This window comes from Nomia melanderi, chromosome 14 (assembly GCF_051020985.1).
Source record: "Nomia melanderi isolate GNS246 chromosome 14, iyNomMela1, whole genome shotgun sequence".
Classification (NCBI taxonomy): domain Eukaryota; kingdom Metazoa; phylum Arthropoda; class Insecta; order Hymenoptera; family Halictidae; genus Nomia; species Nomia melanderi.
Window position 1 is genome coordinate 6,885,842 of NC_135012.1, and position 13,547 is coordinate 6,899,388.

The 13,547-nt window shown below is 26.1% G+C and overlaps 1 protein-coding gene and 1 long non-coding RNA gene across 4 annotated transcripts; one reads left to right on the forward strand and one right to left on the reverse strand.

Annotated features, from left to right (window-relative positions):
* Positions 1–2,717: 2,717 nt before the first annotated feature.
* LOC143175302 (uncharacterized) lies at positions 2,718–10,593 on the reverse strand. Of its 2 annotated transcripts, none has more exons than XR_013000094.1 (4): positions 10,442–10,593; positions 6,010–6,714; positions 4,253–4,670; positions 2,718–3,030 (listed from the first exon to the last, which is right to left on the reverse strand). It is a non-coding gene; the product is annotated as an uncharacterized LOC143175302 (long non-coding RNA). The 2 variants fall into 2 exon arrangements; XR_013000095.1 differs by having other exon boundaries at positions 4,253–4,687.
* On the forward strand, positions 4,428–13,215 carry LOC116433785 (CD63 antigen-like). Of its 2 annotated transcripts, none has more exons than XM_076373943.1 (6): positions 4,428–4,579; positions 6,558–6,746; positions 6,999–7,169; positions 7,295–7,516; positions 8,170–8,231; positions 10,529–13,215. In XM_076373943.1, exons 1-6 carry the CDS (start codon positions 4,517–4,519, stop codon positions 10,545–10,547), a joined length of 726 nt encoding a protein of 241 aa, XP_076230058.1. In that variant the 5' UTR covers positions 4,428–4,516; the 3' UTR covers positions 10,548–13,215. The 2 variants fall into 2 exon arrangements, with proteins under 2 accessions (XP_076230058.1, XP_076230059.1); XM_076373944.1 differs by lacking the exon at positions 4,428–4,579 and adding an exon at positions 5,472–5,616.
* Positions 13,216–13,547: the final 332 nt, after the last annotated feature.

A 13,547-nucleotide genomic window follows, 5' to 3' on the forward strand; every position in this document is an offset into this window, starting at 1 on the left:
GTACACAATAGGGTCATTTAACGTAATAAATGTTGTTTTAAACATAAATTTTGTTTACTTTCGTTTATACTTACAAACTGTAGAGACTTTTTACATATTTTCATTTTACTTTATTCTGTATTATTACATTAATTTTATCTTATTTTACTTTGTACGTTTATTTATTTTATTTTATATATTTTACATATTTCTATGGTCTTTGCACGTAGGGAATAAAATATACATATTGTAACGTAATCTGCATACAGTGAATCATAAAATTACTGATACAGGCATAACAGGACTGGAATAATTAATAAGATAATGTCAGAATTTTTAATATTGCCTTTTATTAACCTATGTGTATCCGATTTATACTCTAAACATACGAAAAGCAACATACGAAAATAATTATTTATATATGACCATGGAATAATGGAATACAAGAATTCCTTGTATTAATTAAGATTACAAATTTATTGACACATTTATGTAATTTTATCGTTAGAATATTTTTTAACGAACACCTTTCGTTTCATAAGTAATTCGATCCTTTTTAGCGTTCATTTATGAATATATTTTGCAGGTTAATTTAATTAGTAATAAAATGTTTATATATTTTATTCCACACCATTTCAACAGAATTCAGCAAGTGTTTATATAATTTTTGGGTAATTGTATAATAACTACTTTAATATAAATTTTTATTCATGCGTAAGTTCGTCAAGCGGATAAACGTGAAACATATCAAGAAACACTGTACTCTTACTAATTTATTCCAAACATTATGAATCCTTTTATTTTTATTAGTATATGAATGTTTTAGGACCCATTAAAATCATAATATTAAGACGCTACCCGTTGTTTGTCTGTACCGTAGTTACTATTTACAATTAGTATACTCTCAAACTAAAGTATTTTAATTACGAACTGTTATAGTTAACTAATACACAAATAAACATTGTAACAAGTACCTATATGTTCTCTCTATACATATTCCAATTTAATCTCACTTTTATATCAAATTCTGCAGAAGTTTACATACGAGTTTTTAGTAAATTCAATTTATTTCTTTTAATTCGTGATAGTTTCGTATAATTTATTTACGGTTATAGGATAATTATGCATATACATTTTTTCGCAAGACTCTATAAGTTATTTCAGTACAAACAAAATACTAAATGAAGAATCTATAGGAACTAATTTTCTACGTAGAAATTAATCTCCTTTCTTTTTTTAATCATAGTTAATCGAACATCTGTAAATCAGATGTTAAATAAATGATTTAAGATATCGTACTGTATCCTCAAAATAAAAAAAGAAAACGTTGCGAGATTATTTTTACTTGACTTAAGGCGTTTGTTATCATTTATCATGTATGTTGATAATTTTATAACGTAAAAAAATTAAAAGAAACACTGCACTCCGTTTCCCGGCAGTCATAAGGTATTATTTTGTTTTACGGTTATGCTATCTCAGGATTTGAACTGAAAATACTATACTAAGAATATATTGAATGTTTTTCATTATGCTTCTGTTTATCATGCTTTCGACAAGTTTTGCTTTATTTTTATAAATTTGTAACTCACTGTACATTTAGTTCATAATATTACAATGTTAATAACATTCAAAATTTGAATATTACTGATTACTTTATCTCTTTCTTCAATTACAATAGCAGTGTACAAGCGTTTGAATTTGTACAAACATCCGATTTCTAATCATCGTTGCATGGAATTTACTTTAATTTGCTTATAATCGATCATTTATAAGTTAAAGAAACAAAATAATTTCAGATCGATATCGGATGTAAGACGAGCGTCGTATCGAACTAGAACAGGTGACGTGCAGTGCATCGTCCCTATTGCAATGCAGAGAATCAATGTTAACAGATCATATAAGGACAAACCTAAATATAGAATATTATACTACAACTATAAAAACATTCCATTCTCATGTAATGTTTCAAAATTAATATTCTGAAACTATGTAAAAATTCTTCATTAGACCGGAAATTATAATTATATTTAACCTGAAATAGCATCTTGTGTCAATGTTTTCAGGGCGAATTTTTTAAATGTGAACGAGACATGTAATTTTTGATTATATATTAAAGTAAAGAAGAAGATTTAAATAATTTTAAACATATTAAAAAAATGGTGTCACATATATGTGATAATTGATCTTTAATCTGAAGTTACTATTAAATCTTCATCCAGATGTGCAATCTAAATGAAGATTTAAAAAAAGCTGCGGAAACAACTATCCAAAGAATTACAAGTATATATTTTAAATAAAATATATAACAATTTAAATCGAATTACGTTCGTAATAGTTGTTTTGGTAAACTTCGTTCTGTAATTATTACAAAATATCTAAGTCTGAACTACAAGCAACAATACAGAATTACGTAAAAAGCGGCGGAACAATTGTTAGTAAAATTACACTGTTGTTCAGTATGATGTAACTCTAACGTTCAGAAACGCTACCTGAGAAAATGTAGTATGTTATTAAAGACTTCTTATTATTATGTGTATTTTGAATGTATGTATGTATTTGTTACACATTACTATAAGAAAATTCTAGACGTCTAAAATTCTAGAAGTCAATAATTTTTTAATTAATTTATACAAATTTATTTATTCATACAGTATTTATTTATTACTATACATTTTTGTATCTTGAAAATTGAGAAAGAAATAGAAATTTCAGATATGATTTTCTTGAAACACTGCTGCTGATGAGTATATAAATGCTAATAAACATTTTTTAATATTTAAACATTTATTTTATTCGTTAAAAACTGTTCAGTATTTGTAATAACTAAAAATTACTTTATATTTTATCACTGTGTGTATTTTCTTAACTTCTGTTAATCGGTTTACAAACTTTTACATAGAGAAACAATAATCTAGAATCTTTCCTAATTGTTATAGGCAGGAAGTCGATGTATAATGCGTAATGCACACACTTGACTATGCTCCTTGACTCACAGCATACTAAGAGAAATAGGCGACTACGTCCAGTACCCTGTCATCCATGCAACGATATCTAAAAATCGCGAATTAAAAGTGAATTTTCATTAGTATTAATTGTTCGCAATGATAACGTTTATACAGGATGAATATCGCAAAAAATATTTTATTTTAATATCTTTAATTCGTAATAAATAGTTTTTCATTCATGACTTCGTTACAAAATAATTATTTCATGTAATTTCACTTTTCTAAATACAAAATTAAATTAATACTGCGTTTTTAATGATATAATTTATCATTAAATAAACATTTACTCAGACATTTTGTACACACGTATAAAAATCTATAATTTTTGATAAAGAAAAAATCTATAGTGGGAAGTTCAATTTTTCTGTTTTCTTCGCAATAATTGAAATTAGTTAGAAATATCGTAATTTTTGTTAAGAATTTTTTTTGCTTTAAGATAATGTTTTAGATTAATATCTTCATTAAAATGATTAAAAAATGTATTAAACCTTTGCTGTTGTTTTTATATTGTATTTCATAAATCTTTATATACATATAAATATATAAAATCCGTAGTTTATTCGTAAGGTTTATTTTTCATAAACAAACTCTATCGTAATGCACTTTAGTGTAATAATAAAAAAAAATTCGTGTAAAGTGGAATGAATAATATATAATATATAATATGCGCATGTACAATCCTATATATCAATCTCACATTTTATAAAGAACTTACACAAATTGTTGCATGACATTATATTTATTTATTCACCAAAATCTATACAATTGCGATATGTGAATGTCGATTATTACGTATTGCGATTGTCAATCGCTGCTTATCTGTTTTGAAGATAGAACACTTATCATGCCACATACAGTAATTTCAGTAAATATATACATATAATGTCATGCAACAATTACCGTCCTAATTCTTTAAAAAATTACATTTAGAATTTCAGATTATAAATCTGAGGTGTCTGTCTCTTGTAAACTATATACGTCACTGTTCGCGCTCCTACTGACCTGACTTTCGCGCCGTTATTGACGGATTTCTAAGTACTGAAAATTTGAAAACCTAGCCTCTAATACAATTTTGTTGCTTTTCATTTTCATCTTATTTTAATATCTAAAATTGTCCCTTAAAAATATGAACACCTGTGATTAAACACACGGCTCAATTTCACAAATAATGCTTCAAATGCATGGAATAATACGTTTAAAAATGTATTACTATATTGGTAAATTGGTGAAAATGCTTAAACTTATTTAAATACTTGAGTCTGATTTACATTTAAAAAATGTGAAATCCCATGGTTCCAGGGTATATGTGGTCGGTTCTGAGTAAATTATGGGAAAGGTGCGCACGCATCCGAGTCAGCCTGGGAGGACTGATGAAAATACTACTATTCCTTAACGAGCCCTCGAAGCGACGGAAGCTTCTTTGATTATTGAAACGACGCATACAGTTCTGGTTTTGTTCTCTTTCGTCAATATTGATATCCTTTGTGCTTGATTTTTTTCTTGTTGAAGGTATTAAACAGTGAGTGATAACAATGGTGTCTGGTGGAATGACATGCGTCAAATATTTGACGTTTTTCTTCAACTTGATATTCGCTGTGAGTATATACTCCATGTTGTGTTCGCGCCTTCCGTCAACCTAAATTGTATTTCGTATTGCCTCCTTTTTCATCGAGTAGGTGCAGTTCACTGTGGATTTAAAAATCCTTATAAAAATAATATTGCATGTAATCGTTATCGATTATGTTCACTCAAACCAAAATCTATATCAATATGATGTATTAATAAATTTATTTGAATCCTCTTACGATCATTTAGGAGTGTTATTTCTGTATTTCAAATATGTTTGGAAGCTTCATAAACAATACATTTAACCACATATGTCAATTTGAATATATTAATGGAAATAAAGTAGTTAAAATATTCATAAATACGTTAACAATACATATTTAATCTTATTTCGTCTCTATTCCGTTTGAAATTGAAATAAATACTACTGTTACTTTTTGTTATGCGATACTAATCGATGATCAAATTAAAAAACAATTACTGCTTACTTACTTACTTACTTACTTACTTACATGCAAAATATGTTTGTACCTATCGTATTAAAAATACGAAGAAAATATTTAATAAACGCAAGACAGCGTTAAAAAGTATTTTATATGGCGAATTTTTTTATATTTGGTTGTAATATAAGAATATGTATTTATAGACGAACTTTCGGTTGTGTTATTAATCTAGAAAATATAATAATCAGATTCTATTTTTTTAACGCAACTATATATGTTTTATTATGCATTTATTTTTTAGTGTATTTTAATATAAATTCAACAATCTATAAAATATATACCTGATTTTGAATTATTTTTTAAATATTGCGCGTGTAAATTTATTGAGAAAACGGATCAAATATTTCTACCTAAATAGGACATATCGGTGATGATTCGAATTCGATCCCCATGTACAGCGTGTAAACATTGTCACTAGAGACAGATGCGGAGAAATAATGTTATATCTACTACTCGTTTGTGGTTTTGAATAAGGAGCGTGGTCAATACTTTTCTCGCTATACATGTTAAATAATGACCCAACACATAAATTCGACTCAAAACGATCATCGAAACTTATTCGGGCAGGTTTTATTTCGTTTTGTTTGAAGTCTGTATGTATAACATTTTAGAAGGCATTTAAGATCAAGTATATATACTTTAAAGTTTATACTTGTTGAATTTGTATTTAAACGCATCATCAAATGAAGTACTAAGAAATATATATTTTATTTAAAAAATGAAGCATGATTATTATATCCATTAAATTAATAATATAAAAAAGTTCACCTTAATCGAAAAATGCCTTTACTCGCATCATTTAATTTTCAATAAATTTTTTTATTTTTTCAATACTTTAAGAGATATTCATTTTTTTATCTTTAAGCGCGGACACTCTTTATATGAACTATGTGAAATACAGACACATGTTGCGTGGGTTTATTAGTGTGCTTCTGTGTGTTTTTATATATTCTTACCTACACGTATTTATTCGTCTCTACCACCTCCAAGAATAACACATTTATATGTATCAAAACTTTATGATTGAATTCTTCTTTTGCAAACATATTGAATATTATTTTACATTACTTTTCCTAAAAATTATTATATTATGTAAAGGTGTATGACAAATCTGTTTAAATTAGAAAAATTCAATTTTTTTGTTTAGTACTGCACATATCAATAAATTGTATACATTTGTACAAATTTCGTTAATTTCGGAAATTTTTAACACTTTTTTGGAAGAATAATTTTATTATATTAAAAATAAGAAGCAAATTTCCTGTCTGTTTTATGAGCCCTTTTTCTCACCCTGTTGAAATGTAATTATATATTCAATTTCTATTATTTTGATTTGCATATTTATATATAACACATTTATGTTATATAATTTTATTTTTATTAGTTATTCGTAATATATGCTAGTACAGTACTGTTATTTTCACTAAATGTCATTATACTTGACTATAAATATTGTACATGAAAATTATTGCTAAAAAGAATTATGAAATTTCTCTGATTACAGATAACAGGAATTGTGTTCATTGCAGTTGGCACTGTAATTCTTGTAGTTTATAGTGGTTATAGCAACTTTATGGACACTTGGTTCTTTGCAGCACCAGTTTTCATGATCATTATAGGTGCTGTAGTGTTTCTTGTGTCATTCTTTGGCTGCTGCGGAGCTGTGAAAGAGAATCACTGCATGATAATAACGGTAAAAGTCAATATATATATACATACATATATATATATATATATATTATTATTAATTTCATATATTAATTCATGTCTTTCCATTGTGGTAAAATCTTTGAATGTACCAATTTAACAAATTGAAAGTAATTTTTAAATTATTTACAATTATTCAGCCTTCTAATATTTGATCACATTACATAGTGTATTTATATACACTGTATTTTGCAATAGAATTAAAATATGCACAATATATAGAATTTTTGTTATACAGTTTTCAGTATTGCTTCTTCTAATATTTGTCCTGGAACTTGTTGCTGGCATTTCTGGATATTTGATGCAACGAGAAGTTCGACAAATGGTAGAAAATAGGATGAATATCACTATGAAGGATTATTCAACTGATATAACTACTAATAAATCTTGGGATATTATGCAACATGATGTAAGTGTAAAACATATATACATATATCAGTGTAGTACCAACAGAATTCCGACCAGAGCTTTGCCAGGAAATTGAGTTATTTAATTTAATACTCATTTAATACAAAATTTTTTCTTAAACTACAGCTACAGTGTTGCGGAATGAATGGTGCAAGTGATTGGGCTTCTGCTGGATTCTCTGATAATACTATACCAAATTCCTGCTGTAGGGAAGTACCAGTAGGAAGTAAATGTGACATAAATTCAATTTACATATATGAAGGAGGATGTATGCAGAGTCTTCAATCTGCTATTGAGTATTACTCATTGATTTTGGGTGGTGTAGGCATTGGCATTGCTATTATTCAGGTATGAAGATGTAAATTTCTTACAGTTCATTCCTATGTTTTAGATGTAGTCAAGGTTTCATTAAGTATGAAATTTTATTTTAAAAGATATTAATATGCAAATTCGTTATATATTAGTCTTCTGACTCCAATCTATTCTAGTATAAAAGATGAATTATAAAAATAAAATAGAATATTCAAAATAATCATGAATATAAATTTATTTCATTAAGTATATGTAGAATACAATAATATTTTTAATACTAAATTAACAAAATTTATTATGAAAACGTCTCATTTTAATCAATATCTAGAAGTATTTTCAAAAGTAATAAGTATTGAAAAATATTGAAAGATTTGTATGATCAAATATAGGAAATGTATGAGTTTTCTAAGTTAAAATACTTAAAATTTTAGGAGTTACAAGTTATTAAAGAAAGTCATTTTAACAACAAAAAAAAAGAGGTCCGATTATCTTCAATATGAATGTGGTTATAGTCCATATCAAAAGGATTAAAAAATTTCATTGTTTAAAAAAATAGCTGCAGTTTAAAGTTCAAATTTTTATTTTTTTCTTATTTTCAGCTGAACAAAACATCGCTAATTGTTATAATTTTACATAAATTATTAATTTTATGCGAAATTATACTGCATAATAAAACTTTCTGATTTCAGATAATTGGAGTAATCTTTGCATGCTGTCTGGCACGTTCAATTCGTCGCGAGTATGAAACTGTGTAAGCAGACAGTTATCTACTGTTATAATGCCTAAAAGTTGCACTGAAACTCGAAAATGTGCTCTATCTTTCGCTCTTACACATTCATGTGTCAATTTTTCTTATCTTTCTTTTTAAGTAACAAAATATTGCACAAATTGCACATTGTATTCTTCATTTATCATACTGCACAAAAATGGTAAAAAAAAACAAGAATCTGTTTACGTCTCTATAAAATTACTAATGTATTGGTATAACATTGAGTTTTATTTTCACACTTCATATAAATCATTACTTTCACTTTTATCTATACCGTTTCTGCTATTACATTCGTTATTACTGTTAGTTATAGCAGCGACCACAACACTAACAAAATATTAGCACTTTTTAAATTTAATTTAAATATCTTTGTTTCGAAATTGATAATTTGATATAAAAAGAAGTAAGTATTTTTGTGCAGTATGACATCTTTATGACTGTTTTGTTAAGACTGATCATTTTTATAAGATATCAGTGAAAAAGATTTTGTACTTTGTTAACAAACTGCACGGGGATATATAAAAAGTGTAAATCGAAAGTAATATATTTATGTTAAGATTTCAATGTTATATACATAAATATTAATAACTTTTTTGTTATGACTAAGTTTTATCATGGTTTCGTTTTGTGGAAAATAATCTTCAATGTTGGAATACGTTATTCCACACTTCTTTTATTTAATTTAAAACAATTTAAATCATTATAATCATTAAAAGTACTATGCTTTTAATATTTAATATCTTTAGCTTTTCTTATTGAGCCTAAGCTTATAAGCTTCTTTGCAATTTTGTTAGAAATGGTCAAGTGTTGTGTTTTTTAAACTTTGTATGGTATGTATTTATTATACATATAATTTTAAAACATTTTAAAAAAGGATTTTAACAATAAAAACTATATTTAAAAGTAAATGGACATAATATAGACATAGGGCATTAATGGTTTAATCATCAGATGAATTCAGAATGTGTAACAGAAAGTTGTATACTGTTTTATTATCTTCTAATTCGTTTCAAATACTATTTATGTTTTTAAGCTTCACTATTCAACAAATGCACTTCTTCAACTTTGATGCTTACACCATTATGCCACCTTTAATTCAGTTAATAAATTTTATCTGAAAAATATAGATAAATAATCACCACAGAATAAAAATGCGTTTCACTATTCATACAAAGTTTACATAGTGTTGACACAAGAAATTATTATTAAATTTGTAAATTTCATAACTTGACAATATAATTGCACAATTGTTGGTGAAGCTTTAAACTTTTTATGTAATATAAAGAAATGTGACTTCTGCATTGATGCAAGTTAATTCAATACAATTATTAAAAAATCATGTTAGATTAACAACGATACTACTTGATTCTTTAAAAACATAATTCTTTTATCTACGCTTTCCTTAATCCGGACATTGAATGAAAATTAAACTTTAAAACAAATTTATTTCAATATTATTTTAAAAATTGTGTTTGTTAAAATTGACAGTGTATTACAATACATATATATGTATAGTAAGATGTTTAATTATGAACATGCCTTTCAAAATTATACATTCATTGTCTAAAAACTTACAAAAATTTTTGTAAAAAACATAGGTATATGTTTGCTTCTGTATATTACGTTTCAAATTTAATAAAATATTAATGTTATGAAATATATAGATTGTACAGCATGTTCTATGTAATTTGGTTGTCCGAAGCATTTTGCTCTTAATGTTGCATATTATGTTTTAGAGTCTGTAATTGCGAAGAGTAAAACTTTATAACGGTTAGATAGTAAGTATAGCGATGCATTTTAAGTAAATCTTTACAGATTTACAATGTACATTACTTGAATGTAAATAGTATGTTAAAATGTATGAAATGCTATATCTTTTCATATCATGTGAAAAGGAACGAAAATATAATATGAAAAGTTAATGTAGGAAACAGCTTTTATGTTAATTCAACAAAGAAAATACTTATAACAATATACATATAATCACATGTAACATGCTGTATATGATACGTATATTTTTGAAATATTAATACTTTGTAGAAAGCAATACTCATAGCAATACAGAAGAAAAAAATACTCCAAATTTTTTATATTAACAATGAAAGGATGGCGCTAGTGATGAACAATTCCTAATGTGATATTAATGATTCTAAAATCATTGTCTTATTTTGGAAAGCGTATACTGTATGCACCTTCTTGCTTTGCCACATGCGACACTTGGTGTATTTTATAGAGAACGGTGTCCTGCCACGGACGATTTAATTACTTTATACTTGCAGCGAGACCGCAGCGCACTGATCTGACACCAATTAGGAGGTATTATAACTCTAAGTATTGTTCGTCGTGAATTCATTCAAAGAATAATTCTAGAGTCGTCGCAAGACCATTTACTTAGAACTTGGCAGCAGACTGACCAACATTGATCTGCGCTCTAGCTTTTAAGAAGAAAGCAAATTATTGGAGAATCTAATTCAATTTACTGCCATTATCTGCCAAATGGTTGAAACCAAACTTTTAATTTTAAAGTTCATACAAGAATGTTTGAAAAGGAAATTGGATAGATTTGACTTTGGATTTCTGTCGCAGTCTAAAAGGCTCTTTCAGTGCCTCAATCTGTTGGAAGGAAAATTACTATATGCATTCCTATTTTATGGAACATTTTATACTCATATAATCAGTTATAGATATATAACATATATTTCTATCATGCACAGCAGAATTGAACAAATATATCATCTTAGATATTTTAATTTAAATAATAATTGGTTTCGAATATACGTATTATGTTAATTATTAATACTAACATTAAGTAAAAATATGTTGTTTTATTAACAATTGTTACTAGCGTTCTTATAATGTATCCTCTGGTTCTTGCACTTTCACGTTTAATTTAAGTATATTTAGTCTGTTTATCTTTTACCGAAGTTACAAATGATACTGATCTAAACATAAATAATATATATTTTATGATTTATACGAATTTATCTTTAAACAAAGTCATAAATAATAGAAGAATAATTCAGACATTATATAAATTAAATGCTAAACAGATTTACGCAATATTCTAACATATTAGTTAAATGATTAAATATTTGTTACTACTTATTTTGTATTCACAAATATCTGGCATATTTTCTACCAACTTTAGTAATTGAAAAATTAGTAAAAAATAATATATACTTTGCACATTAATCATAAAAAGTTTGTAAATTCATTGCACATAACACGAAATATACAATTTTATACATAGTAATTTTAAGTATTAGATATACTGTGTAAAATTTCTTAATCCAGTATTATATAATCATAGAAAATTTGCTTTTCCTTTCGAAAAATTGTTTAAGAAACAAGTAAAATTCTATAGCAAAGGAAAAATACCATATTTAACAGTATTAATTAATGAATATATGCAGATATTGGAAAATATAGGTATCTGTTTAGCCAAATTGTTGTATTTTGGGGCCAAAATTATTTAAATTTTTGCAAATAAAAATATTTTAAAAAATTATTGAATTATCGGCTGGCACGAAAGAACCAAAATTTCTCGGCGACAGATTTTCGTTATCGTTCATGCAAAACAGCTTCCAAAAATAAAATAAAATTACGAACTCATGGCATTGCGTCGATTTAAAGAATTTTATTATAATTGTCGCAATTGTAATTGCAATCTGTTAATTCTTCTTTTGAAATCTCGCATATTTTAGTATATCAAATTAACTGTGAAAAGTTAATTTATTCTGTGAGAATATTTTGAATGTAAATGAAATTCTTTAATGAAATCAATGATTACTCTCTGCCGTTTATAATGGTAATAGGTTTGTAATCTACACAAGTAATATCATTTTCTTTTTTATTTTTAATACTTTAGAAAATAGTTAATACGTTTAATTAAACAGATCATCTTAATGTATCTGTTTAAACGGTTCAACGGTGTAGAATATATGATGAATTACGTAATCGTTTTGAAAGGATAATGCTTATGCATTAAAAGAAAAAAATAAGCGAGGTTTCAATGATTTAAATATAATCCGTAAGAAAAAAAATTGGTATGAATATACTCAATAGATAATACTGAGACTTTCAAGTGTGCCTAATGTTTAGTGATGCGTTTGAATTGTTAAATAATCCGTCAACATTGATTTAAATAATTAATTGAAGTAAAATTGATTTGTTCGAAGCTTGGCACTTAAAAAGTATGTGTTCCTTTCAACTATTAATTTAATGTTAAATATTCCTTTACTGTTCTTTTTTTCTGTCATCAATTTGTTTATATTTTGGTTACATGATTGTTAAAAAATAATATTTTTAACTTAATATTTTTAAATATGTTGAAGTTCTCTTACAATATTTACGCGTTTAAGTGTCTATCTTTTTTTCATTCATTTTTTACCCGTTTGTTTAAACATGGTTTTTTGTAATATTATACTGTGTTCGTGCATTCGCTCTCTTTAATGTTATACAATAATATTTTAAATCGTAGTCTTAAGTCATATATAAACTTATATATGTATAGGATGTCCGTGTTAAATTAATTTCGATGTATATGCATTTAATTTTAAACTATATTAAATTTTACACATTGTTAAATTATAGAACTTTTATATGCGATAGCGAATATTCTTATTTAAGAGACATATCTGATCAATATTAATTTATGTAATTTTGTGCAAAAAAATTGTATACAATACGATGTGTAACAGGAAACAAAAGTCTCGTTCGAATGTTATTTTTCATAATCGGCTGATAAGAAAAGACTGACGATAACATAAGAGATACAAAAAAAAACAAAATCAGTATTAAATGAGAAAGAAACGTTTGCTTTTGTGGCGTTTAGTCTCTTACGATATTTTTCTACTTGTAATTTAATTGATTGATGGATATATTATTAACGTCCTTTAGAAGCTGATCACTTTAGCACATCTTGTCGTATAGCTTTTATCTATATTAATAAAATATATTAAAGATATATCGTGTTTCTTTACTTTAATTCGTAATTGTGATCTTTACTAATAAACACGTCGAAATTGATGTAAAAACTTTGCCCCTTCGTTTTCATCTATGTATCTTGATTAAACAAGCAACTAAATTATTAAGATTAACCGTAGTCTACAGTTATAACAATATAGGTTTGAAATGGTATGCTACTCGATTTTCTTAGGCTGTAGCAATGATTTTTGCAGTCTCTTAATAATACAGACAATGTTGTATATTTTAATTTTGAAATATTACATTACACAACAAAACTTATGTTATTTTCTTCTATATTTATATTCTGTGTAGTCATATTGAAAGTATCTA